This window comes from Convolutriloba macropyga, chromosome 6 (genome assembly GCF_964194025.1).
Source record: "Convolutriloba macropyga chromosome 6, txConMacr16.3, whole genome shotgun sequence".
NCBI classification, from domain to species: Eukaryota; Metazoa; Xenacoelomorpha; order Acoela; family Convolutidae; genus Convolutriloba; species Convolutriloba macropyga.
In genome coordinates, this window is record NC_134473.1 from 15,482,512 (window position 1) to 15,510,191 (window position 27,680).

General features: G+C 33.4%; 1 protein-coding gene and 1 pseudogene across 2 annotated transcripts; one reads left to right on the forward strand and one right to left on the reverse strand.

Annotated features, from left to right (window-relative positions):
- The window catches only part of LOC142340819 (uncharacterized), a 49,413-nt pseudogene that overhangs the window by 3,551 nt on the left and 18,182 nt on the right, over nt 1–27,680 (forward strand).
- Nucleotides 5,604–27,306, reverse strand: LOC142340817 (uncharacterized). 2 transcript variants are annotated; one of them, XM_075391550.1, is made up of 5 exons: nt 27,292–27,306; nt 15,834–16,454; nt 14,684–14,814; nt 10,253–10,475; nt 5,604–6,021 (listed from the first exon to the last, which is right to left on the reverse strand). In XM_075391550.1, the coding sequence occupies exons 2-5, from the start codon at nt 16,200–16,202 to the stop codon at nt 5,665–5,667; spliced, it is 1,080 nt and encodes a 359-aa protein (XP_075247665.1). In that variant the 5' UTR covers nt 16,203–16,454; nt 27,292–27,306; the 3' UTR covers nt 5,604–5,664. The 2 variants fall into 2 exon arrangements, with proteins under 2 accessions (XP_075247665.1, XP_075247664.1); XM_075391549.1 differs by lacking the exon at nt 27,292–27,306 and adding an exon at nt 26,947–27,242.

Sequence of the window (27,680 nt, forward strand, 5' to 3'; positions counted from 1 at the left end):
TCAATGTTCATTAAGTAGCAACTTCAAAATGTAAGCAGATGATTTGATCATTGTTGTAATGAGATGCCTTTATGCGAAATTTTTGCGTGACCGTTTTGACGTTTCAAGTGACTTTTTCACAAGTATCAGCAGCTGAACTCAAGTTGCGGCAGTTGACTACTAAATGTCTCTTTAAAAGTGCGCCGAAGTTGATTTAATTGTTTATCTATAACTTTCACTCATGGTTATATTGAACTGTAATCACGGCATTTGAAGCCCCCTCTGGTGAATGTAGTTACTCCTCCCGACTGAAGCAGTGTGCAATAGACTGGGGATCCAACTAGTCGTTCGAGAGCAATTCTTCCGTCGTTAGTTGGTTATTTTTTAACATTTTTAAGGTTTTTGGGTTGCTAGTTTATTTTATTCTGTGCTCTTAAAAATTTTCCAGCCGCTGTGAATCGTTCATATTTTAAGGCTGATAATAAAGAAAGATACTTGTCCTTGGAGAAAAGAAATGTTGAACAATGAAACTATGATTAAATCTTTTGCCTGGTACCATACTGTTTCGTTGTTTGATTTTGGATCAAATTTCCAATACATGAATTAAAATTTTAATCGTGTTTGCTTAAAAGCGTCGGAAATTTATTGATTATAATATCGATGTTCTGTAATTGATTATCCGGAAGTTCAGCTTAGATACGTTTTCGAGCTTTTTCTCTCCACCGTAAAAATGTTCATCTTGATTTCTGCTTGAAGACTTATACAAGAAAGGTTTTATAAATGCAAGATCAAGAATTTTCTCTGTTCGAGGTTCTATCTCTTAAAAGTTTTTTTGTTCATTTTAAAAGTTGTTATTATGATGGTTTGCAATAATGTATGCTTCCCTATTGCCCTATTGAGAATTTCCAACACTGTTAACGTAGACTGCCTTGCCTCGTCTGTTTTGATATAAGTTTTGTTCGGCAGTTACAATTTAGTGCTGCTTCACAGTTAGTCTGAATAGTTAATTAGGCTAATTAAATAGCTTCTGCATTGAGTGCGCTGTTGTACTATACCGGAGTTTGTATTGTCAGCCGACTATTTGCTTCCGGTTTTCTAGTTTTTGTTGATCACGCATAACGGCTTGGCAACTGAAACGGCCATTAACTGTGTGGCATACAAGGTGTGGCATAACTGTTTCTAACATTGAAAGGTTCCGAATCAAGATCTGAATTAAGTTCCGACTTAAGATATTGCTGATGATTTTTTTGTCGCTGAATACAATGTTCGTCGATACTATTCTTTGCTTTTTTAAATTAATTTTTATTGATATATTCAAAACTTGTGTCAGAAATATTCCGACCATGATGTTCCCAGGCGCCTAGATGTTTTTGCTGAGTATCGTCATCGCCGCTTCATCAATTGCATGAAACATCTTGCTTTTCGCCAAAATGAAATTCTAAACGTGGTGGAAAAACTGCACAGCGCTACCTCGTATTACAATGTATAATGATTATTCACCAATTATTAACCAATGCCAAAAAATATTGGAAATATTCTTTTTTCCGACGCCACTTGAATCAGGAAGAACTATATGCTCAATTGGGTTTTTTGATCAGTTAATATCGGCCGATCGATATATTCAGCGTATCCAAGTCGCCAGTGGTATCTAGAAAGCCCGTCAAGTGTAGAAAATTTTAATTGTAGCGTTTTGAATTTTTTGTCCCTTTTACTGAGATGTAAATGTTTTTGTTACATTTCACTTTAGCTATTTTTGTTCACTTCAGAGGAATTTATGGTTGAATTTTAATTCAACTTGAGGATATATTACAACTAGATACTGATAAATATATTTTAACGAGATACTATAAAATATCTTTTGTGTTAAGCATGGAACCGAAACGTCTATTTACCATCCTATTTTTAATCTTTTGAACCAATATGTCACTAATTTAGCCAAATATCGGATAAATTGGCACCGAACAATGTAATTTCGGCTATTTTTGTCCCATTTTGTACTCTAAAATTATCTTCAGAGTTACCGATAAATGCATATTGGAGAAACAGGGTAATTAGTTGACTTCCTATTCACTCGTGTTTGCTCAAGTTATTTTTGTTCAGACTTCCTTAGTTTGAGTCTGTTTTTGTTTTGTACTTATTTGCTATTTTCATTGATATTATTGTAGTTGTGTCTACTTTGGAAACAGATCATCATCAAGTAACATCTATTTTCTGTATAGCACGTTTTGATTTTACTGCCGATAATAAATGCAATTTTAGGTCTCAAAACTAGAAAAATCCTTTTTACTTCCTCCCTTTTCAAATTTTTCCTAAAGAATTTTGTTTGAACCATTAAGTCACCCATATGCAATCAATAGCCAAGTAATAGATCCCTGATATAAACCGATGTTAAATTTTCGATATATGTAGTTTTCTGCTATTAAAAATTGATGTTATATCTATTTGCCTATTAATTTTTGTCTTATCGTCTTCTCTGCAGATTTACTCCTGTTAGTTATCTTCTTTCTTCTCCCTTCTTTCCTTGATAATTCAACTAAAAGACATTAAATAAAGGCTATAACTGTTAACTGATTTCGTTTTTTAGCGGAATTTTTTCACATCAAAGAGCATATGTGACCTGCCATTAATGAGATTTCGCGACAGGGTAAAAACGGCAAAAGTGGGTAAAATTAAAAGAATTCATTTTTTCAAATAAATTAGAGTTATCAAGTTAAAATGGTAAACAGTTCTTTTGTGCTTCCATAGAACCTCAATAGTGCATGTCTTTAATTTGACCTAGTGATAAGACAACAAATAGCAACAAATACGGGTTGAGATAAAAAATCAATTGCTATATAAACAATTAGCCAAGGTTATGTAAACTAGCAACTAAAAGTTAAATATGTCGACCTAGTACCTTATTAAAATTTTTTGGCCTATCATTAAGACGATAAGGTGAAAATACATTAAAAACAAAAATGGGCAATATTCAAAAATCTTTGAATATTGAAAACTTTTAAAAACCAATGAAGTGAAAGTAAAAACATGTTAGCCATTAACTGAAAAATGTTTTATGCCCCCAGACAGAGCCAGTAGTACCTGACATAAAAAATAGAACAACGAACAGCTGATATAGCAACGAAGAAACGAAGAACAACAAAAGTGCGCTAATCTTAACAACTCATAAATTTGTAAGCCGTAAATTATCAACAGAAGTTAATAGTTTTTAATGCCATGTTTGTAAATGAGTAGAACCTTTCAGCTGACCGAACAAAAGATTTCGACAACAAACAATTGCAACTAGAAATGAATAGTTTTTTGGTAGCTTTCATAAAAAAACCTTAATGTTTTCAAACAGGAAACTTTCATTCCATTCTAGTCTGGATTTGAAAAAATTCCACGATTTACAGTTTCCCATTTTATTGACTTTAATGCTCTGGCAGATTGAAAATTGGACTGACCTTCTAGTTTGACTTCTCGTTAAAGCTATAAAGTTGAAAATGGCGCAGAAAGTGAAGATATGATTAAAAGAAGAGCCTTCAGGTTTTCTGACCTGATAATCATTTGAGAACCTGAAAAAAATTAGATACTAGTTTTTGACTATTTTTAAATTAATTTTTATTGATAAATATTTAAAGCTGTTGTTAAAAATATTCTGATTATGGCATTCCCATAAAACATCTGGCTTTTAGCCATAATAAAATGCTGAACGTGTTAACCAATTGTTAACCAATGACGAAAAATAGTTGGAAATATGTGTTCTGACGCTATTTAGTGGAGCAAGAACTGTATGCGCAATTGGGTTTTTATCAGTTATTTTCGGCCTATTGATATATTCTTCGTAGCTTTTCAGTGGTATAGAAAGCCCGTCGAGAGTCGAATATTTTAATTATAGCGATTTTAAATTTTGTCCTATTCGAGGAGTTACCGGGATGAAAATATTTTTATTACTTTTCACGTCAGCTAATTTTGTTCTCTTCAGAGGAATATATGATTGAATTTTAGTTCAACTTAGGGTAAATATATTGCAACTAGAAACTAGTAAATATCTTTTTTGCTTAGTATAGAGTCCAAACTGTTATTTACCACCCTATTTTTATGGTTTTAAATCAATATTTCACTAATTTAGCCAAATTAAGCCAAACGAATGATATTCAGAGTTACTATTAAATGCATATCGGAGAATCAGGGTAATTAGTTGGCTTCCAATTCACTCTTTAGTTGATACTAAGTCCTTGTTTGTAGGTTATTAGCCTGACTTCATTATTTAGAGTCTGTTTCTGTTTTGTATTTATTTGCTATTTTTAGTGATATTTTCTTTGTCTCTACTCTGGAAACAGATAATCATCATTTAATATCTATTTTGTAAATAGCACGTGTTGACTTGTGGCCTATAACAAATCTTTTCTTTTAATAATCTCAAAACTATAAAAATCCTTTATTTCCTCCGTTTTTTAAATTTTTCAAAAGAATTTTGTTTTAACCATTAAGTCACCACCCTATGCAATCAACTGCTAGGTAATAGGTCCCCGATATAAATCGATCGTTTCTTCTCTGCAGATTCGCTCATATTAGTTATCTTCTTTCTTCTTCCTTTTCATATGAATATTTATCTAAATTTTTTTTTGCAGGAGACTTTTATTCCACTTTAGTATAGATTTTTAAACATAACCGACTAACGTCGGGCGAATTGCTCTCAAACGACCGGCGAGCGGTTGGCTTCGTCAGTAGCTAGCCGCGGGGTTGCACCGGGGGGCTTATGGGGGGCAACACTGGGTTGGGGGGCAACAGCGCGGTGGGGGGCAATAGTGGGGTGGGGGGTCAACAGGGGGGGGGGGGGGAGGTGTCTCAACCTCTAAGATCCGCCCTTCACACTAAGTATAAGTATAAGTCTCCAAAACAGTTTGAGCTGAAACAGAGCTGGAAGGCTCTAAGAGCACTTAATGCCCGCTGGGCGCTACCTGTTTATCCCGTTTTTGAGGACGAAAAGTCAAAAGCGTCAGACGAAAAATTGGTCAAGCGAAAAATCGCATAAAAAAAAGACCACAGGACTAATATAATTGCTACAAACTTCGTTTGAGAGCAATTAAAAAATTTTCACGATTTGCAATCACTCCCCTTTTCGTTGCCTTTACTTCTCCAGCGGTCTGAAATTGACTTTCCAGTTTGACTTCTCGTTGACGTTAGAAAGTTTAAATTTAAAAAAATGAAGTAATGATTTAAAACAGAGACATCACCTCGCCCCTTTACGTTTTAAAATCACATGGAGAGCAATAATAGCCTTGCTATTGCTTCCCGGCTAAAAAGTTAATAAATGGTTTTCACTACTACTAAAGATCTGCTCAATTTATAAACTAAGAATTAGAGTTTGCTTCGAAAGACCAGCTTCGGTTTTTCTTGCAAATATGTGATGCGATGTGGTCGGAACATTATATACGCACGCGCATCACCGGGCCTCCTTTTTTGTTTAAAATGTCAATGAGAATCTTTCAAATTTCGCTATAGATCTACCTCATACCTCTCAATTCCAACTCTTAGTAGCCAGCATGTATCATGCGAGTTTACCGTTAGTGAAATAGAGAACTAACTTGACTCTCATAGAATGCCGCTGCTTTTGCTCGTTTCTCGAACAGAACTTTCTTAAAATCAAATTATATTCCATCGTGTATCATTGATCAGTGAATAGAAGCTAGCTACGTGAAAGTATTATAATTTTGAAATCTTTACCCAAGTGATATCATGAGGCCATTTAATATAATCCGTTTTTGTAAAATTTTTTGTTAAATTACCACCGATTGGCGTAGCAACATAATTGAGATTTTTCATTGTATGAAAAAAGTTTGTGATGATATCAGTCCACTCTTGATTTTGAAGTTGGATTTTCTCTTTGATGGCTGAAAACTCCATGGCTATGATTGGTACGTGAATTGATGTGAAGAAGTTAATTCCGCCGAGTATCACACGTGGTTCTGAGGCCTCACAGTCCATTTTGAGGATGGCTTCTGATATGTTTAGTTGGTTGAAAATAGGCAAGAGATCATCTAACACTGCCACTGGTGAGGACTAAAAAGCAAAAACCCAGTTAGCGGAATACCGTTTAGCTTTTTAGTGAAACTGAGAACGTCAATAAGACAAGAATTAACAGATGAATGTCGAAGAAATTGCTCGCAGAAGATGAAAAATTTGGCAGATATTGGATATTTTGTTTCCAATATCGTTTGCTACTTGCTTAAATATTTCGTACTTGCTTTTAATTTTATTTTGTCAATGTTTTGTTCTGTCACTTCCGCGGAACAACAACAGCGACAACAAGATATCTTTAAGAGATAGAATGTATTTCTGGGACTTCCGCGGAAATACTTTATGAGAATGCTTTTGAGAATAATCACAGAAGTACAATTTTGTTTCTGCGACTTCCGCGGTGATGCAATCGAACCTAAGGAAACAGGTTTTTTCTGCGACTTCCGTGGAACACCAACCTGTGATAAAATTTAATCTACTGTTCGGTCAAAATTTTGCGACTTCCGCGATGTTTCATGACTTTTTAAATGAGTACAACACGAAGTTTTTTTTCTTTTTAAATGACTTCTTGAATGAGAACAGCATCTTTCTTGCCTCCTCACTACTGCAATGTTTTAGCGTGCGATGAGGTAAAATAGATGGAAAAATGCGTACTTTCTTTCTACTGTAGAATATAAGATCACTGAACAAACATTTCGACGAAATAACTCAATTGGTCTGCAAAAAAGACCCTTTGGTAGTAGTTTTAACTGAAACATGGACAACCGAATTTAACAATGCAAAATTGATTCAATTAGAAAACTATTTTGGTTATTTTTATGCGATCGGAAAAAAAACGAAGTGGTGTTGGAATCTACCTGAAAAAGAATCTTGAATTTTAAGTATTACGTTGTGAAATCAGCAATGCTACACAATTGCCCACCACTTTTGTACTTAAAACTACACCTCAGTCTGCATTCACAATTGTGTACAAACCACCAAACAAATACAAACAAAGATTTTTTTAATAGAAACCATGAACTTAAATCTAGACAATATACCGAGACCTAAAACTAAACACCATGTTGTCTGCGGGGACTTCAACATTTATCTGTTAAACAGATCGTTCACGGCTTCATGGTTAGTAGAATTTATGGAGAGCTATGATTTTTCTCTGAAAAATCATAAACCCACAAGACAATGAAGAATTTCTACTTCTCTAATAGATTTGTGCTTCGCCAACTTTACACTTTACTGTGACGTTGACCAAATCGATATAACGGACCATTTCAGCGTTCTAGGTAAAACAGAAATATTTTAAAGTCGAAAATATCCCACGTGAAAAGATTTTATGGGGGACTGGAAAAAATTAAAACCAAGCTCACTTAAATCAACTTAAAAATTGGATGTCCTTTAATATTCCGGATGCTGAAGAGGAACTGAAGATCTCTAAAATTGGGATATCAATGACGATTTTGCATTGTCAACGTTTTTTGTTCCGAAAAATGAAAACCTAATCTAAGTAAAAAATGTAAGTAAACAATGGTTGGATTACAAATAACATCAAAAATGCGTCAGCGAAAAAGATGAGGTTTTAAAAAGATTTCTTTTTTCGAAAAAACCAAAACTCTTGGGAACGCCTTGCTATTGCTAGATGTGTTAATAGCCTTAAGAACAGTGGGTCTGAAGACTTTATGGGTATAAGCAATAAGTTTTTTGAAATTGGTCAATTCTGAAATCAGTGGCGTTCTGTCTTTTCTGATTAATAGGGTCATTTGGGAAACAAAATGCTCGAATGTTTTAAAAATAGCTATGGTAATCCCATTATTCAAGTCAGGAAACAAACTAAATTGCAGCAATCATCGTCATATATCTGCTCCCTGTAATCAGCAAAATTTATGAACGAATTTTGAAAACAAGAAAATAAATAGAAAATTTTAATGGTTTAACTCCAATTTGGTTTGCGAGAAAAATGAAATACTGTAGAAGCAATTACAGATATTATTGAATAAACCAGTACTACTAACAGCAATAAAATGAAAAGTTTCTGAACGTTCTTTGATTTGAAGAGAGCATTCGACACTGTTGATCACAAATTGCTTCTACAAAAGTTTGTAGATTACGGTTTAAGAGGACAAGGGTTAGCAAAGTTGCTAGACTATTTGTCCAACAGAAAAAAATTTGTCATCGCTGCAGCCAAAAATTCTAACTTACAAAAGATAGATACGGGGATTCCCCAAGATGATGTGGTTGGTCCCATACTTACTCTTGTATATTAATAAATGATCTTCCAGAAGAATTTTCAGAGAATCAAATTACAATACTCGCAGACGAAACATCAGTACTGCTGAACTACAAACCTGATACTGATATTTTATATGCAAATAAAAATTTGAAAGAAAATATCAACTGGTTTGAAGAACATAAACTTACGATTAACACGCCAAAAACACACATAGTTGAGTTTCCTTGCCATTCTGGCAACAGGTTTGTGGGTAATGGACAAGAAATGGAAACGAGTCATAGTTCCAAGTACCTAGGTTTGATAAGTCATCAGAGCCTAGAGTTAGAAGCGCACATAAAACGAATTACAAAAGCTATAATACCAATTGTGAGTACAATAAGATATTTTTCTTAAGTTTTTGACCGTCATTGGTTGACTTGAATCTACATTACCTACATTCAACCAGTACGGTGTATTTCACTATGGAACAGCAAGTAAAAGAAAGATCGTGAAAATTGAAGAATACCAAAGATCCATTTGGAGAACTATCTTTATTTGCAAGAATCGATTTAGTCGACAATTTAAGAGTTAAACATAAACTATGGAGTCTGAAGGAACTCCACATATACGAACTTTGTGAAGTTCTTATAAAAAAGCAATAAATAGAGAAATAGGCGGAACAAAACAATTCTATGCGGAAATTTTTAACGAAGAAGAGGTTAGGTTATTGCAATCAGATAAAAGAAGAATCCAGTTAAAATTAAGCAAAATAATCAAAGAAAATACAAAGTTGAAACGTAACAGGGTGAGGCGACTAACTATTAAGATTGTAAATATAGATAGAGGCATAATAAACAATTTCTTAAGACTAAATTTTGATACCGCCAAATCGTTCTTATATAATTTTTGGTACAGTTACAAATGCGCTATCGATGATCGTTTTTGCTCCTTTTGGTGAAAAATAGACTAATCAATATTCGATTACCGTAACAGAAGTGAATCAAAACTTAAATCTTCTCAGTCGAGGGTCTTTATACAAGCTTCTGAAGACTTTGATATCCTTGCAAGTACATTGTTTCTTCTCGAAATAAATTATTTTTATGTACAAAATAAAAAATTGCAAGCTAGTGGAACGTCATTGATTCCTTAAAACGCTGTTGATCTAGTTTTTTTCTCAACTGTACACAGAAGCGAAATGCAAAAATTTAATTGATTTATAGACTCAAATTGTTTGTTCCAAGACCCTGATTGATTATGTTAAACACAATTTGTTCAGGCTATGTGGTTTAGTAGCAAAATTCAGTCATTGCTCCCATCAATTGTTCCATTTTACTACTGCTGGAGAAAGTTTCGATGTGTGTCTTGGCAGTGGCTGCCGCAGTTTTAGTTAGATGTCTCATCTCCGTTTAACAAATAGAAACAATGAAAACCATTCCTTTTAGAAAATAAGACGAATACATCCGAGCATTTATCTCTGAGATGTTTATTATAAATTATCAGTTAAAAAAACTTGAATTGTAAGAGCTTTTGAAATTTTTGTTCAAATCAGTAAACAAGGTACAAATTGAACTGTTCTGTTAAGAAATGTTTCGTTTCTAATGATAAGCTACTCGAAGCGGTCAGCAGATCATAGACTGCTCACTGAGCGTTTTTTTAAGAACAAAGTTATCGAATTTGTTTAAGTAAATGGCGAGAAGGCTGCCCAATATTTCAAACTAAAATAAAATGGCAAAAATACAAGCATGTCTTTACATAACTGCGTCAAATAGTATTACCAATCGGATTAAAGCGCAGACTGAATAGCAGATTTGGATAGATCTTATATTTTTCCACTTGATCATCCGTTGTGTTATTTTTTGCCTGATCAAACTAAACTTGGTTAAGGAATTATTTCAGTCAGAAACAACAATCCAAAAGAAACCAACAATAAATAAAGTTAGTGAGAATCTTGAAGTTTCGAGAAAGATGCGAAATAACAGTGCATAAATCATAAACAGAATTTTGCTCATTTGTTTGAATTTTCAATTGCGTGATAATGGAGGTGACAAACGTTGAGCTATCTTCTCTTACATTTTTTGTGCACTTATTCTTGTGATGAACTTGAGTGCCGCCCATGTTGGTCAAATTGGGAATGAAATCGACACATTCGTACTGTTTTTCCATCAGTGCCACGGGGTACACTCGCATTCTATCCTGGAGAGAATTGAGAGATACTGAGGCTGTGAGGAATTTCACTGTGTCGCTAATGGGCTCAAACGTAAACACATTCCGCCCAAGTTTGGCGGCTGATATGCTAAAAAGTGACACAGTTCAGAGCCGGAAATCTACTTATTGTTCCACTACTTTAGTGGGGGGGTAACTATATTCTCAAATGGGTTTTTGTTCAGTTTGTTCAGTCAGTCTTGGCCGATCATATATAATCATCCTGAGAGAGCTGTAAGTGGTATCATCAGAAAGCCCGTCAAGCGTAGAATATGGAATTAAAAAGATTTTTATGAAATTAGTTTTTTTACAGAGAGTTATCGAAACTTAAAAGTTTTGTGAGCATTTGGCTGAATTAAGATGCTTGCATTCAAATTTTCCGCAATTTTTGTCCCAATTTCCGTCAATTTTGTTAAAGTATGTTAACGGTAAATGTTATTATCAATATAATTAAACGGTAATGTTAATGTAATTATTAACGGTAGTGTTATTGGTTTTATCTTTAAAGATAACGGAGGGTTGCTGAATTGTTCGATCCCAGTTGTTTGGCTAGAATTAATGTAAAATTTGGCTAAATTAATTCTTTAAGTTTGCTGGAAGTAGACACCTAAAAACAGCATACATATTCGTCGCAAGCTGAAAAAAGAGCCAGTTGTACTCCCACTGGCTAAGCCTTCTGCAATTATAATTTTGCCAGTCTTTCGCAAAAAGTTATACAAAACACATTGTTTGTTTTTGATATACTGAAAAATTTACTTAAAACATTGATCTTTTTTGCAAGCATTTCAACAATTAGGTGTTTTCGTACACGCACAGCAATATCAGGGCTGAGCTTGATCTCACTTTGATCCCTACAATAAAAATGTTTTCGGGGGCGCTGCCTTTGTTTAGAAATTTTTCGCATTTATAGTCTTTGATGTTAATTACTTACAAGAATTTCAAATCTGGGCTAAATTTCTATAATTTTCTTGTGTTTTTCTTGCATTTGTTATACTATTTGTATTCCAATGATTTAGTCTCCGCAATTAAAAGTCCAATTGGCCTATTTATGAGGTACAAAAGAACCTAGACAATGCTTTCAGTTGTTACCTAATGTCTCTTATGACTTTGATTATATTTGTTTTAAGAGAACATAGGTGAATACTTGAAAATTGCCACTATTTTATCTTAATTCTCTCAACTTTTGGCGTGGTCTCAGTAAAGACAGGTTGAAACCAACTTCCTCTGAGTTATAAATTATTGTTTTAAATGGTTTTATGTTTAACTACTGGTTTCTTGGTTTTGATACTACGAGTTTTCAAAAACATTTTTGATTTTTGAGCATAATTTCGCATTTTATAGTTTCATTTTGTTTCCTTGTCAAATTATCATATGATTGAGAGGTCTAATTGAAGGAAAGTATAGTTTGAAGAAAGCAATGCGTTGAAATTTGCGCAACTTAATATCTTAATTCTTTTAGTTGAATAGATTTTGCTTTTATGGGCTGAGCCAAAGTTCTCTTGCAGAGTTAAGCGGATTTTTTTTGTTTTTGCCTGTCTCAATTGCTTCCCCAAGACGTATAATGGAACTTATTTAAATATTTAGGTTATAACTAATTGATGTAAGGACTTCCAAAAATGCTCTTTTAAAAAATTGAAAGATTTTTTCAATTGTCTCCTTATTGCTCTCATTCTTGTCGTGTAACTCAACCTCAATAATAAGAAGTCTCAATTACTTTTGTTGATTCAATCATTAATGTCTTCTTTGGTTTTTTTGTTTTGACTGATGACTTCGACTATTTAATTTCACGAGAAATTTCGAGTTTTCGATGCTGTTCATATTTTTGTCTTTCTACGTAGTCCTTTTATAAGAAAGACCCGTTGATGTTCAGACGAGAAAGCAGGTAATGATTTACAGTTCCGGCAGATAATAGCTTATAATTTTAGCGCCTTCAACACTGTGGTGTTGTTTCCACAGAGCTTTAGTTTAGTCGTTGGAGCGATTTTAGTTTGAGGCGTTTGTTTGTCGGCTTTGTTACTACGAGAATTCTTAAATTGTTTGATTTTTCTATATTTGTGTATTTTATAGGATTGATGTTTTCTTTTTAATTCATAATAATAATCGTAGGTCCTATTAGCTTCAAAAATTGCAAAATTGAATATTAATAATGCACTTAGTGACAAATTTATGGTTTTAACAGCTTTTTTCTTCACTGCCATTTTTGCTCAAAAATTAATCGAACTTTTTAATTTTACCGGTATTTTCCTTCTTTTTGTAGTCTTATGACGTACACTGGTTAAGGAAAGGTCTCCATTGGTTCCGTTAGAGGTTTAAATCAACAGTACTGATTGCAGTTAATATCTAATGATCTTAATCATTTGAAATTAACTTTTTTTCAAAAATAAAAACATATTTTTAAACTTCGCTCCTTTTTCCTTTTTGTCGACCTGTCAAGGAGTTTTCTTGAGGACAGGTCCCATATCTCTTTCAATGAATTATAGGTTAGTTGGTTTGTTTAGGTTTTATCTGATGCGAGTTCTTTTTATTTTTTAAAATATAGACATCGAGTTTTGGCCGTAATTAGTGTTTGTTATTTTTTATGATGGTCGTTTTTAGTGTTCTTATTAACAACAACTTTCATCGGCGCTCTAAGGTCGATTGATTTGTTTTCATTAGTGCGTTGATGAACGATAAGTTTTTTTTGAAATATTGCTATCTCATTTGATAGTAAGTTAAGTCAAGAATGTGGATGAGCGGAGTCGGAACATTTTGGGCCAATGCATATTACCCAACTTCCTTGTTTCGTTTTCATTTAGAATAAGTTTCAATTGAGTTGCAAAGATTTGGTTCTACTCGTCGCTAATAAAACGAAGTTCTCAATCACAGTTAATTTGGGGGGGGGGGGAATGTTTTATTAAGCTAGCTGAAGAGCGATAGCTGGGGCTATTATTGGATTTCTCTTGGTTTTTTAACGACATGAAGAAAGTATTCGAATTTTTAATCGGAAGAACTATTTCGTGAAGCGCGTTTATGCCCTAAAAGCAAAAGTGAGTAAAATTCTCGCTGAATTATTTTTTTTGCTAGTACTTTGATATTTTGTTGAAATAATTTCTGATCGATACTGCATTAACTTGTAACCTCCTGAAATTGATACCACGAAGTTTTTGAAAACTTAATAATGCGTTTCATTTGTAGGGTATGTGGCAACGTCACATTGGTAATTAATGCATTAAACAGCTCTTTTTAACGTGAGGTATTTTTATTTTAACGCATACTAATCCAATTATGGCGATTTTTATCTAATTTTTGCTATTGGTTTTTAATACCGAAGAAAGTCTCCCTTTGCACCTTTAGGGGTTGTAATTTTGTGTTATCATTATTTGAATTTTTTCGTTTGCAATTGAGTAAAAAAATTTTCATGATTGCAGTTTTAACGATATTTTATTTTTCTAAAATATTAGACACGAGGATGGCTATGTAATTTGTTAAAGCCATGAATTCTAAATAATGAAGTTTTATTGTTTTCCATTTTTTAAATTTGATTTTTAACTTTGAAGCAGTGTTTTTTTGTAATGATTCTGAAACTTAGTTCTCATCTCTTTTTTTTAGACAAAATTAAAGATGTTTGGCTTTTTTTAGATTTTTTGATAAATTTTTCTGGATTCCACTGAGAATTCTCAGCACGGAAAGTTTGCTGGAATTGCTATTACTGATATTTCTTTTTGAATATTCTTGGGGCTGATTTCTGTAATAAACGATTTTTGGTTTTGGATATTTTTAGATTTGCTTTGTCATAATACATCAATTTTTTGCAAATGCTTTGAATACTTTTATGCCTTTTTGTCTGTTAGATCTCCAACCAGAGGGGAAATCTTATTTTATCTAAGTTGCTGTTACACCCTTATGGCGCGTTTTTTGAGCCTATGGACGTTTTTTTTCATGGATTCTGAATGATGTCGTATTTTAATGTCAACTTGTTCCATCTGATGTGGTGAGGTATAAATGTTAGGACAAAAGCTTTTTGTTTAGGCTGAAGTTACACTTTTGTTGTTGAAGTTCCGGCGCTTCCTGTTGCTTCTGGAATTCTTCCGGCTATGTTTTTTTGTTTCTTCGTCAATATTTTTGTTACAATCATATGAATTCTCGATCACTTCAAATCTGTTTTCTGTTTATTCATTCATGCAATTCCGATTGAATAGCGCTTATGAGGTCCTTTTTACACTTAATTGAGCAAGTATTTTTGAGCTCACTTCACTCTCAAAAATGACTTTCCTTTATTTCAAAATGACTTCTACTCTAATTCGAGGAGATAGGACTCGCCTGAATGTACCAAGGTGGCCTCCAATGTCGACGAAGGCTGCCCTTGGGTATTTTGGGAAGACATATCTGAACAGATATTCTTGTATATTTGACTCCCAGTTGCCCCATTTCCTTATGCTCTTGCTCACAAACTGAAAGATAGACTACAGTCATTTTTTAAGTAATGGTTACGTGACTCTGCTTGAAGTCACTGATAACTTCTGGTGTTTATCGAGACATGAAACGCGCACGTTTTAAAATGACGAAATTCAGCGGAATCAACTTCTGGCTAAGTAGCAACTTCGGGCATTTTAACTTCTGGCACTGCAGACTTTCGGCATTTTAAAATGTGCACGTGAGTGTTTTAAAAAGTATTTACTTGACGAAATTTGACAGCTTTTCAATTTCTGCCCTCAGTTAAGTTTACATTGTTTTTTTACGTTGTGATTTTTTTATTCTAACATTTATGAACCCCGCAACTATGCCCTCTCCCGTCAACACGTGAGTTGTGCCCCCCCCCCCCTCCCACCTCAGGCTCACCTCACGCCCCCTTCCATCAAGCTAAGGCTAGCCCCGCTAAACTGCAGCTATTGACGAAGCCAACACCTCGCCAACCGTCGTTCGAGAGAAATTCGTCCGACGTTAGTCGGTCACTTTTCATCCTGAGGTACCTTCTCCTATTTTGAGGTCACTCGGCTACATCCTTAATCAAGGCCCCTTGGTTCTGAACCTCAGTCATTCCGATTTTCCGAAGGTTTACAAATATGTTCTTCGAAAACTCAATCAAATGATTAATCTTATCTTCTTTGCAGAATGATACGGCACGTACTTGGTCCTTCTCACATCTGCGTGTGTTTTCTCCCAGTGTTTTTTACGCCCCCCAGTTACAAATTATATGTTGTTATATAGCACGTTATTTTATTAAAAAAAATAGCATATGCGCCTGGGGGGCGTAAAAGATAAAAAGCTCACTAAACTAGGGGGGGGGGGGGCAAAATAGAATAGATCCGAATTTTCCGTTCTTTTGAGTAAAATATGCTGGCTTACTTTGTCTTTAATAATTCCTTTTTGTTTAGTAATTGAGTTTGCGAATATTCAAACATTGTTGCAGCTGATCAAGAGGCTCCTTAGTTGTCTTAAATACCCCAATCATGTGTATGGTTGCACTAACCCTATCCCTATGTTCTGGGAATAGACATATCTTGGCAGTCACTCCCTCTGGAACCCACTTTGTCATGTTCAGATTTGTCCCACAGTTTACCAGAGCAAACTTTGCGTCTAGGTTGAAATCTTTCCATTGTAACGTCTCCAACCGGTTGCTGCTTTGAACAATTTTGGCTGAATTTGAAGCAATTGATGTATTGAGAATTTGTTTCAGGAGCGATTGATGTCCAATGGTATTCTGTAACTTTTTTGTGGTCAGAATGAGTTCTGTATTATTTTTATAATGAAGATTAAGGAAGTAATAACGAATCATTGTTGAAAGTGTGATAGCTATCATGCAAATTGCTATTGTAATATTAATCCATTGTTTTCGCATTTTTGTTCGGTGTTTAAAAACTCACATGAAAAACGCAAGAATTACGGAAGAAATTACAATGACCGCTTTTCGTTAATGCTTAAAAATAAATAACACATTTTTAACGAAGAATTTGACTGCTTTGATCACTTTCGAAGTCCGAGTTGATTGGTATAAGGTAACTAGATCAATCGTACACTTGAATAACTAATGTCTTTTCGAATAATAATGAGATGTGAAGTTTACAGATTTCGTAAGTCAAAAGTGTTTATTCTGTAAAACCGCCAAAATAAAATATAAAACGTTTTGTACGCTGAGATTTGCTCCGAATTCGCTTAGGCTGCCTATATACTTAGGCTGACTTAATATGATCCTCTAAAGTACTCTATTGTATCAATAATACCAAAAATCTGCAATTTGTGCTCTTTAAGCGTTATTTTTGCTCTGTAAGTATGATTTGCACTGAGGCGTGAAATTTTGAGCTTTTTACAAGATTTCATTCTCTTTGCTTATACAGGAAAGATGGTTAAAACTTTTTAAAAGGCATAAAACCGTGGCCGTAAAAGCATTAGATTCAAGGCGCTTCCAGCGATGAAATTGTGCGGTTTCTTAAAAGAAATGGAACAAAATTTCTTGTCAAAAAGCGACAAATTTGAACTTGAACGTGAAATCACTTATGTTGTAGTTTACTGGGAAATTTTGAAAAATTATTAAGAAAAATAACTTTCTTGCAAGCTTCTTTTATAACAGGATAATGCACTTCTGTCTAAATCAAAAATTGTCAACAATTTCAATGAAGAGGAGAGCAAGGCCCTGGTAAGGTCAGAGTATAGTGTAGATTTAATTACAATTGAAACAGTATGAGACTGTTTGAAGCAGGTTACAAAAACAAAGTGCTTTGGCAAAATATAGAACAAAGAGCTCAGAGTTTGTTGATTGTATTGTTTTACTCTTTTAGTTCGCACTTTAAAAAATGATGCTTTTCTTTTTTGTTTTGAGAAATATGTTTTGAGAAAATTGTTTGATTCTGGATATTTCACCATGATCTTGAAGGAAGATTGACCGGTGAGGTCTCATCGGCTAATAAGGCAATAAAATATGTGAAATCTTATTAGAGAAGCATGCTCTTGATCTGAACGAAAAAATTGTGTATGGAGAACGCAGGTAATGATCCTCACTTTCTAAAATGCAGAACGAAAAAGGGTTAAGAATGTGACATCTCTCACTGTCGCAATACAATTGCTTTAATTATTAAACTTCAAAAAGCGAATCCATGCCCATTAATGGTGTTGTTAACAAAAACATTTTCTTTTAGCAACATTTTTTCTAATCTTATGACTGGTGTAATTTTTGTCGTTCAGTGTAATTTGTATGCAGACTTATTTTAAATAGTAATTTTCATAAATATTTAAATTTTATTGAGAAAAATGTAAAACTATTTTGCTCATTGATTTTTTTCTTTGAATAGAATTAGCAAAATGTTTAAAAAGAACATTAAAAAGAACCCAAAAAACCTAGAATGTCAATAGTCGGTTTCGTTAACGAAAAACAATGTTTTTTTTTCAACGGAAATCAGACCTTCGAATTGAACGGCTCAAGTCGTTTTTGTCTGGTTAGAGTTTGAAATAAAAGAGCTTTGCAACGATTTTTCTCATTGTTTTTGATTTGTCCTAATTCCATTGCACAGCTGATTAATGAATTTGTAAATGTTTACGTATAAGTTGATTTATGCTGATTTTGTTGCGTGTCGTGTAGCACACAGATGTTTTTGTTTTAATATCGGTCTTTCGTTGTATCAACATAGTTGAGATCTGAGTGGTATCATTAAAAACTTTGTCAATTGTACAGTATCAAATAAAAAAGATGTTTCTGACTTTGGTTTTTTCCGAGGAGCTACGGAGGTTTGTTCAAATTTTTTGTTATTTTTGATGAATTTTGCCCCTGTTAAAGATATAATCATTGGCTTCAGGTGTTAAGACAGAACAATGTTGCTATTTTTTTTACCCAACTCACTTGGCTAAATTTTCTGAAAATTCCGTTTTTTCGTTTTTCCATAAAAATTGACACCAAATTTGCTTCTTCAGCGTACTTTGTCCAATTTGACCGGTCGTGCAGACATCAAAACTACTCACATAACCTTTATAACTCACATGAATGCCATTTTGTTAACTCAGGTTTCCAGTAAACTGTTGTGGAACTAACTATATGGCGGGCTTTCGATAATTTAAATCGAGATTTATCAAAAAGGCATTTTTGATATATTAATAATTTTTCGTTAAACAATCTCTTGCACAATTATTTGGAACAATCGTGTCTCGTTTTAGTCTTATCGTTGATTTCGTCTCTGAAAAATTTTCGAATAAAATCTGCTGTCCTTTTTAAATTATTTTTTTGCATTTTTTTTTACCAATCACAGACAAGTCTGTTTCCATTTAAATACAAGTAGTCCAATTTCAAATGAGGGCTAATGAACAACGATTCCGTTTTCTGAATAAAGCTCATCGTTTTTCTGGCTCCAACAATGTATTTTAGCAAATTTTTTAATGAATTCTTGAGGTTTGCCTGCAGCATTTGTGGTTCTTTTTGGTAGTCTCATTCCAAAGTCTAATGAATCAAAGGTCTAATGCGCTATCTTTGGAGCTGTCTAAGGAAGCATCTTATGTTTTCAGTTGATACCTAATTTTTTTGCTAACTTGACTCGATAATTATCAAAACTATTGAAAAAAAAACGTTTTTTTTTCCAATCCTGTATTTCCAAATTAGACGTTTCGGTGATTTTTGAAACAATTATTGGTTTTTTATACCAGCATTCTTCACAAGACTGGTTTCGAATTTTTTTAATGTAGATTTTTAAAAATCAAAGGTTATACTGATTTTAATTAGGCGCTGTCCTATTTTTTATGCGCTTGCTGTTTTTTTTAAATTTATTTACAGACCAGAATGTTTTTAAATTCATACTGAGCCTATTTTAAATTCGTTTTAGTCTTATCGTTGATTTCTGCTCTGAAAAATTTTCGGATAAAATCTGCTGTCCTTTTTAAATTTTTTTTTCTACTTTTGTCGACCAATCACAGACAAGTCTGTTTCCATTTAGAGATTTAATTAACGAGAAGTCCAATTTACGCTCAAATGAGGCCTAATGAAAAACGATGATTCCGTTTTCTGAATGAAGCTCATCGTTTTTCTGGCTCCAACAATGTATTTTAGCAAATTATTTAATGAATTCTTGAGTTCTGCCTATGCGCTATCTTTGGAGCTGTCTAAGGAAGCATGTTATGTTTTCAGTTGATACCTAATTTTTTGCTAACATAACTCGATAATTATCAAAACTATTGAAAAAAAAACGTTTGTTTCTAATTCTGTTATTCCAAATTGGATGTTTCGGCGATTTTTGGAACAATTATTGGTTTTTTATACTAGCATTCTTAACAAGACTAAACTCGATTTTTTTATTTTCAATGTAGATTTTTAAAAATCAAAGGTTATACTGATTTTAATTAGGCGCTGTCATATTTTTTTCAGGAGCTTGCTGTTTTTTTAATTTAATTACAGACCAGAATGATTTTAAATTCATACTTTGCCGTTGATCAGTCAAATTTTCATGCTAATTGAGGCCAATGAACATACTCACATGAATGAGGCCAATGAACATACTCCCAATAACCCAAAATTATGGTTTATTGGGCTTCGACACTGTTTTCGGGTTTTGGTATGATAATCATTAAAAATTCCAGGTTCTTAATATTTTGCGTTGAAAGCTTGTGGTTGTCATGACTTTTGAATTTAAAAATTTTTGCGTTAAAAAGATTACTGATTTTTGATCTTTGGCTTTTTTAATCTAAATTCTGTCACCCTGTGGCATATTTTTAGCAAACAAATTCATCGAATCCTCTTTAGTGCAAATTGCAATGTATTCTTCAAGGTTGTGTTAACGTTCAATTAAGTTTTTCTTGTTTTGATAATACAACAATTCATGACCCCCCAATTTTTGGGGTTCTTTTTTGCTGTCTTATCACATCAATGACAAGTCACATATTACATCAATGGAGTTGAAAAAAGGTGGAGTTGTTATTTTCAATATTGTATTTTACACTCTGGATAAAAACTGCTGTCAATTGCTTCATTTGTAGTAATAAATGAAGCCGTTCATTGATTTCAGTCGATAATTTATGGTTTTCATGACTTCGAAGTTAATTGTTTTGGAAAAATATAATCGTATTTTTGAACTTTTAACCTTTTTGTTTTTGTCTTTTTGTTAACGATTCTCAATAAAGCGAAGTACCATTTTTTGTTGAAATGCAAGTCAGTTTTGTTAAGTTTTTATCTGATGCCGTTTTTAATTTGTACTGAGATTTTACAAATAGTTAGACATATAATTTTAGTCGTAATTACCACCTCTGGTGTCTGTTTGATTTTAATGTGTGTTGTCTCTTTGTCTCCTTAATGGCAGGTGTCGCCGCTTATTTATTTTAATAGCCGCCCTCATCTTCTCAGCCGGCTATTATAGCGCTCCTATTTTTTTTACTTGGTCGAATTTTTTTTCGCTTTACCCATTTTGCCGCTTTTTCGACATTTTGCGTGAAATCTTTTTGACTTCTCTAGGCTAGTTTTACTCTTCTGTCATTCTGCTCGAAGTCCTTTTTAAACAGCAGCTGCTCAGCAGAGCAATTCAAAATGAAGAGAGTCAGTATAAAAAAATCAAAGTCAGAAATAGAAACGGGATAAACACATAAAGCTCATTTTTAGATGTCCGGTACTTGAAATTTGTTCCCATAAGTTTTAGTTACTATCTATAATGCTTATTGGTTATTATACTGGACCACCCTGTAGCCTCTCACTGAGAGACAGGATTATGTTCAATTACGAAATGACATCAAAATAAATCGCACTTAAAATGTTTTTGTACAAAAATTAATTTTTGTTGATATTTTCTTTCCTTTCAATCCTAATAGAGTTATGAATCAACGGCGGCTATTTTCCGGCAATCAGCCTGGTACGTTTTATTGGTTTGAGTTTAAAGCAACTTTTCAAATGGATACCACAATTATTTTGAAACAATGTAAGATTTTTTCTTATATATGATCTTCTCATTTGGTAGACAATTAAGTCAAAAATGTGGTTGAGCGGGGTCGGAAGATAATGTGCAAACGCACATTACCGCGCCTCCTTGTTTACCTTAAGTTTATATCTTGCTAAGTGTGTCATTAAAAATGGTTTGATAAAAGTACAGATATTTTCACTTTTCATATTTTAATTCATATTTTATACAGATATTTTAATGCATATTTTAATTCTAATTATCAGCAGAAGCGTGTGTTAGAACATAGATCAGCGCAACTTTGGAAAATCATAGGCCACACAATTTTTCCAAAGGCAAAATTGTCGAGAAATTTTAGCACATATGCTCAGCCGCTTAATCAAATAATTGATTTTGATCTCAATTTTTAGTTGTGAATCGTTACAAATTGCTTTGAGACAAAATTTTTACTGCCTGGTTTGAAATTTCTATGCAAAAAAGCTCAAAACTCATTAATGGTGTAAACTATTTACCGTAACTCTTCAAGATGGTAGAAATGCATTTGGTGAACTGACATAGGAAAACCCACGTTTTTCGCAGCCTTTTTTAAATCGAACTAACTAAAACTATGCATGTTCTTAAACACGATTTTTTTTTTCGAATACTACTTTTTAAGTATCGTTGGAAACGCAGCTCAGCTACAGAAAGGTTTTTTTCAATGTTGCGCCAGTAAGTTTGCGCCCGTAAGCTGAGATGTTTGAGGCTGAGATGATCGAATTAGCTGATACTGTTGTTAATGGATGTCTGTTCGGAAATATTGTTTTCACGATTAACTATAACCATTTCTCTCAAACGTTCTCGCTTCTCATGTTTTCACGTTCTCGGGAACTAAATTTTAAGTTATGTTAACACTTCTTTTTAATTGATTTTTGGTCATTATGTTTTTTTCTGCAAAAAGTATACACCTCTGTCCTTTCAGTGACTATAAAAATTATGAAAAAAATGTATGTTGCGTACTTTACATAGTGTTAAGTTTTCATCAAAAGTTGGGTTTTTATGCTGCCCTCACTTCTAAGCATACAAATCGACAAAATAATAATTGAAATTCCATTGCTGCGATTCGTTCTGGTGATATCGTCCAACGCTCAATTAGTCATACTACTGCTTAGTTCTATATCGATGAATGTATGATGATCAGTAAACGAGGCATCTTTGAGGACATTTTTGTTTTTGTAAGAATAACGAGAACTTCTGCTTTTAACGATTGGGTTTATCTCCAATTTCACAAAATATTTATTAATACACTTGTGTCCTTTCAGTGATACAAGAAATATTGAAAAAATGAATAGCGTACTCCACGCGTTATTCTGTTTGTTTGAATATCAAATCAGATAAATTTCGTGATTTGAATTTTGTTCTGATTATATAAAGGCAAATTCGAAGCAACTCTGGTGAAATTAAACAAACAAAAACAAAGCGATCAATTAAAGAAAGACGTCAAATTTTTTCTGATCAATTCTCAAAGCTTGGAGAAGAAACCTTACTATGTCAGTAACAGTTAAAATTATGCCTGTGAGAAACTCTTGTGTGTTCTACAACCTGATTATTAGATCAAGTTTTTAGGATTCTATGCAGTTCGAAAATCATAGGCCATACAAAGCAAAGTTTTATCAGTAGAAACAAAAGAAAGTTCGATGCAAATAAATTTAGTCTTGATCTTTCAAATCAGGACTGGAGTAACTTATATCAATGTGAAGATGGAAATAGCATGTACAATGCTTTCATAAACGTTTTCAGTACTACTCTAGAGTTCCACGCCCCACTTATAAATAGCTTTAAATCAGAAAGAAAAATTGCTGAAAAACCTTGGCTGACAAAAGAGCTGAGAGAAGAAATCACCAAAAAACATAGACTTTTTAATATCTGGAAAAAGAACCGATCGGAGCAAGCGCATACCATTTTCAAATATCAGAGAAATTTAGTTAATAGGCGTTTAAAAACAGCCCAAAACGAGTTTTGCAAACAATTTTTCAAAGAACTACCAACAAGTAAAGAACAATGGAGTTTCATCAAAAAAAGAATTGGCAAAGAAAGAGAGTGTCTCGTTATAGACAAACTAGTCGATGGTGAAACAGAAGTAGAAAATGAACTTGATATTGCAAATTGTCTCAATAGAAGTTTTCAAAAACTAGGCTTATACAATGGACAATATGTGAGCGCTCCAAATATTTCTCGCCTAGAAGTTAGGAAAAAGTTTTGCTTCAGAACAGTTACACTAAAGGAACTATATGATACCATCGATTCACTCGAAAACAATAAGTCTACGAGTCCAGGAGTTTTTAATGCTGGGGCAATCAAGGCAGCAAAGCTTCCAATCGGAACACATTTGCAATTTGTTTTTAACACATGCATTAGTCAAAATATTTTCCCGGAAAATTTAAAAATTGCTTTCATTAGTCCGGTCTACAAAAAAAGGGGACGTAAAAATTTGCGAGAACTATAGGCCTATCTCAATTATTCCAATGGTTGCAAAACTCTTTGAGCGTATACTTCTCAATCAGGTTAACGAATTTATTCAAAAAGAAAAAATTTTGAACGGTACACAGTTTGGATTTCAAAAACATAAGTCTTCTACAGATGCTGTTTTACACTTAATCGAAGCATTACAAGAAAACTATGATAACTTAAAAATTTCAGTTGCTGTTTTTATTGACCTAGCTAAAGCATTTAATTCAATATCGCACGAAATTTTTCTCAAAAAATTGAAGCTTACGGTTTTTCAGAAAGTGCAGTTGAATTATTTGCTTCATTTCTTAAAAACAGACAGCAGTGTGTTAAGATAATTGATGTTTACTCAGAATGGTTGGAAACAAATCATGGTGTTCCACAGGGAACGGTTTTAGGGCCACTAGTTTTTCTCTATATTAATGATTTTCGAGAAAAGGTACAAGGAAACTTCGACATAATTCAATTTGCTGATGACACAAGTTTCCATTTTAGCAGAAACAATGTCAGTGAACTGGAAAAATGTGTTTCTGCAATACTGGAGAAAACAGATAATTATCTAAAGCAAAACAAATTAACCATGAATACCGGTAAAACTGAACTTCTTTGCGTCTCGAAGGAACATGAAAATTTCGATCCAATAGTTTTTCGGGGACAAGAAATTAAACCACAAAGTCACTGCAGATACTTGGGTATAATAATTGATTCTAAATTAAATTTTCATGTACAACTCAACAAAGTCCTATCAAATATGGCCACAGCGATTAGATCCATATACCTTTTACGTTATCAGTTACCTCTGAAAGCACGATTGATGCTATTCAAATCCCTAGTCCTTTCTCATTTGACATTCAGTGCTCTATTTTTTCAGAACTTGAATTTCTCTGCAATGCAGCGAATTAATCGACAAATCATTTGGGGAATTAAAGTTCGTTATATGAGAAAAAAGTTTGAGAGATCTACAGTAAAATCTGACATTTTGCCTGCAGAACTTTTAATAAGCCAGATGAGTGTTTCAAAAGTTAGGAATGATATTTCATTATTGAAAACAGACGGCACTGAGAGTTTTTTTCTAAGTGGTAATGTCTTAGTAAGAAAAACAACAGAACTGAACAGCTAATTCTCTTAAGGTCGAGCAGTCGATCATTACAAAAAAGAAGCATCCAAAAATGGAATAAACTTCCGCGTGAAGTCCGGACTATCAGATCACGCTCAAAGTTTAAACGCATGTTAAAACAGCATCTGCTCCAACAATTCAAACTTGTACCGTTGGAAAGGAACGTTGGTGGCTTCAAAAGTTATTTTTACTTTAAGAAAACGGAACCACTAATTTTGATTTTTAACATTGTACTAATTTTGTTTTAAACTTGTAATATTTAACCCCTGGGTTATATTTTCAATTTACTTGTTTTAAAAAAAATTTGACTGCTGTGGTCAAAACTACTCTTTTTGATAGCGTACTAAGAAACACAGTTGAAATGTAATGTTACTGATTTTTAACATGTTAAAAAGAGGAGACGAATAGAGATCCACCTAACCAAACCTAGCACAGCATGAGCACTTTCGAACCATTCGCCATATTTTTTTAACCATTTGAAAATTTCTAGTGATCAAATTTTTGGAATACGTCGGAAATCATGCTAATTGGTGAATTTCAATTAAGTTTCTGAAGTCGGTACTCGAATACGTGCGTTTTTTATGATATTGGTTAAAAAAACAATCTCTATCACAAATTAAAGCTTATAGGTGATGATCAAAACGCGAGTAGCGTTTTCATTTCTTTTAGGAATTTGATAACAAGAAGTACATGTCAATAATTCATACATGTCAACCTATGTTCCACGTAGGTTTCAATAGGGGTGTACCCAAATGCACACAATACTGGGTCCGCTTCTCTTTCTTTCACAGCTGGATATAGAAAGATTCGAACAGCGATCACTTGTAGCCTTGTACAATATGCTGTTGTCACCTAAATGTTTCCCCGCCAGTTTGGTTTAGGAGCTACTCTCAAAACAAATCCAGAACTTGGAAAAACTTCAAAAAATTTAAAAAGCTAATCTCTAAATAATTCCTTTGCTATAAAGCCGTTGGAGATACATCAGAACTGAAGACGCTTTCTGGCGATATGTGAAATTTTAATTAAATTTACCTTTTTAAAAAATAAATAAATTTTAATTAAATTTACCTTTTTATTTTTAAAAAAAAATAATTTCAGGGTGTGAATTTCAGAGAAGTCGTTTGTTTCGTCTAACAAACTCGAGGAGTAGACAAAAGGGAGAGTTATTGTTTTTCGTACCTTCATTTTAACCAGAGTGAGAAATGCAGGTGTAAAGAATTTTCCGCTAAGCGAGAGAATTTTTGTTCATGTGCGGTTTTTAAGATATATATTTTTTTAAATTTCAGTTTTAAAATTTTGATGAAGTCTGAAAATTATTTTACACGAAAGTAATAATATTCAGGTTGTTTTGAAACGTTTTGGTAATTGAAGGGAGCATTTATGGGAAACTGACTCCAAGCTTTATGCTCGTAGGCGAGTTTTATTTCGAATTGAACATAATTCTTTCGTACAACGCAGTTTTCCATATGAAAATTGAGACAAAAATAGAAATTTGTCAAAATTTTCCTAATCGATTATACTTTTTCTTGAAGTCAAAATTTGAAATTTTTGCAAGCTTATAATGGTTTTTATATTTTTGTGTCAGCAATTAAATTGCCTTAATTAAACTGCTAAAAATAAAGTTTTTGTTTCTATATTTACTTTCGTTCTTCATTATTTTGCGTGACGTCTTTCTGACTTCTCTTGACGAATTTCCTTCTTCGCTGCTTTCTTCATTCTGCTCAAAAAAGTTTTTTTACACAGCAGTTGCTCAGCGAAGCAATCTTATGGAACAGGGTCAGTATCGAAAAACGCAATGAAAAACGGAAACAGGATAAACGCATAAATTGCCTAACTAAGAAATCTAGCCGGATGAGCGCAGACTTTTCTCTTTTTTGGTAAAATATTCTATTGTTTTCTGTCCCAATTGAGATAATGGAAATCAAAGGTGACCATTTTTCGTCAATCTGCCGGTATCTTTAAGTATCGTTTACAGTTAATGTCTTTTCAAACTAAATTAATTTCTCTTAATGCAGTTGAATTTCGAATACGTGTGTAAAATGACTGTCGTAATTTTCGTTACGTCAAAAGTAAAAAAAAGAATACAGGAACGCTGGACTTAAGTTGAATATTTTATCGTTAATTACCTTGGCGAGACTAAGGAAAAATAAGTTCTCAGTTAAATTGGTGCACAAATTCTGCGCGTCCGTAGGCAGAATTGGAAATATCTCTATCCTTTGTAAGAGATATAGTTGAAATTTGTAAGTAAGACCCTGACAAAAATCAGGAAAATTATGCTGAAAGGGAAAAAGGTAATAAGTAGCTATATTCAGGGATGTTACGATTAAAAAGAACCTTTTTTAGTGACTTTTTCTCATTGCTGTACTGAATGTGACGAAATGTTTAAATTTGTGTTTCAAGCCTTTCGCGTTTTATCTAGCAAAATATTTTACAACACTAGGGAGCGATTTGTTTCCTGTCCATGATTTTACCTCAGAAAATTGTGCAGAGAGTAGACGTGTAGCAAATAATCAAAAGCTGTAAGAAATCATGAGGAATTCGTCACATTAACCAAAATATAGCTAGCCAAATTGAACTGAGCCGAGGATAAAAGCTTCTTTTGTTTGGTTTCTTTTTGCTTAAGTCCTATTTTTGATGGCTGAGATGCTGCGGTAAAATTGTGCCTTTAATAATCCGTTTGAATTATTCACGTGGACAAAGAAATGTGCCGCCATTGTATACATTATTTATTCTTTGTATATTTCTCTTCATACAAATCTACCTATGCTTCCTAAAAACATTTCAGATCGTTTGGATCGATTTTCTATTTTGTGGTTCTCAAGTACGGAGCGTGGTTTTAATAGTGACAGACCTGATGAAG

Bases quoted from the DNA above. Each gene is read 5' to 3' on its own strand.
- LOC142340817 (XM_075391550.1), bottom strand. From the start codon at position 16,202: ATGCGAAAACAATGGATTAATATTACAATAGCAATTTGCATGATAGCT. The intron at 10,476-14,683 runs GCGAGTCCTATC...GTCACTTTTTAG, and splicing joins GGCCACCTTGGTACATTCAG to CATATCAGCCGCCAAACTTG. The intron at 6,022-10,252 runs GTAAGAGAAGAT...TTTGCTTTTTAG, and splicing joins AGAATAAGTGCACAAAAAAT to TCCTCACCAGTGGCAGTGTT.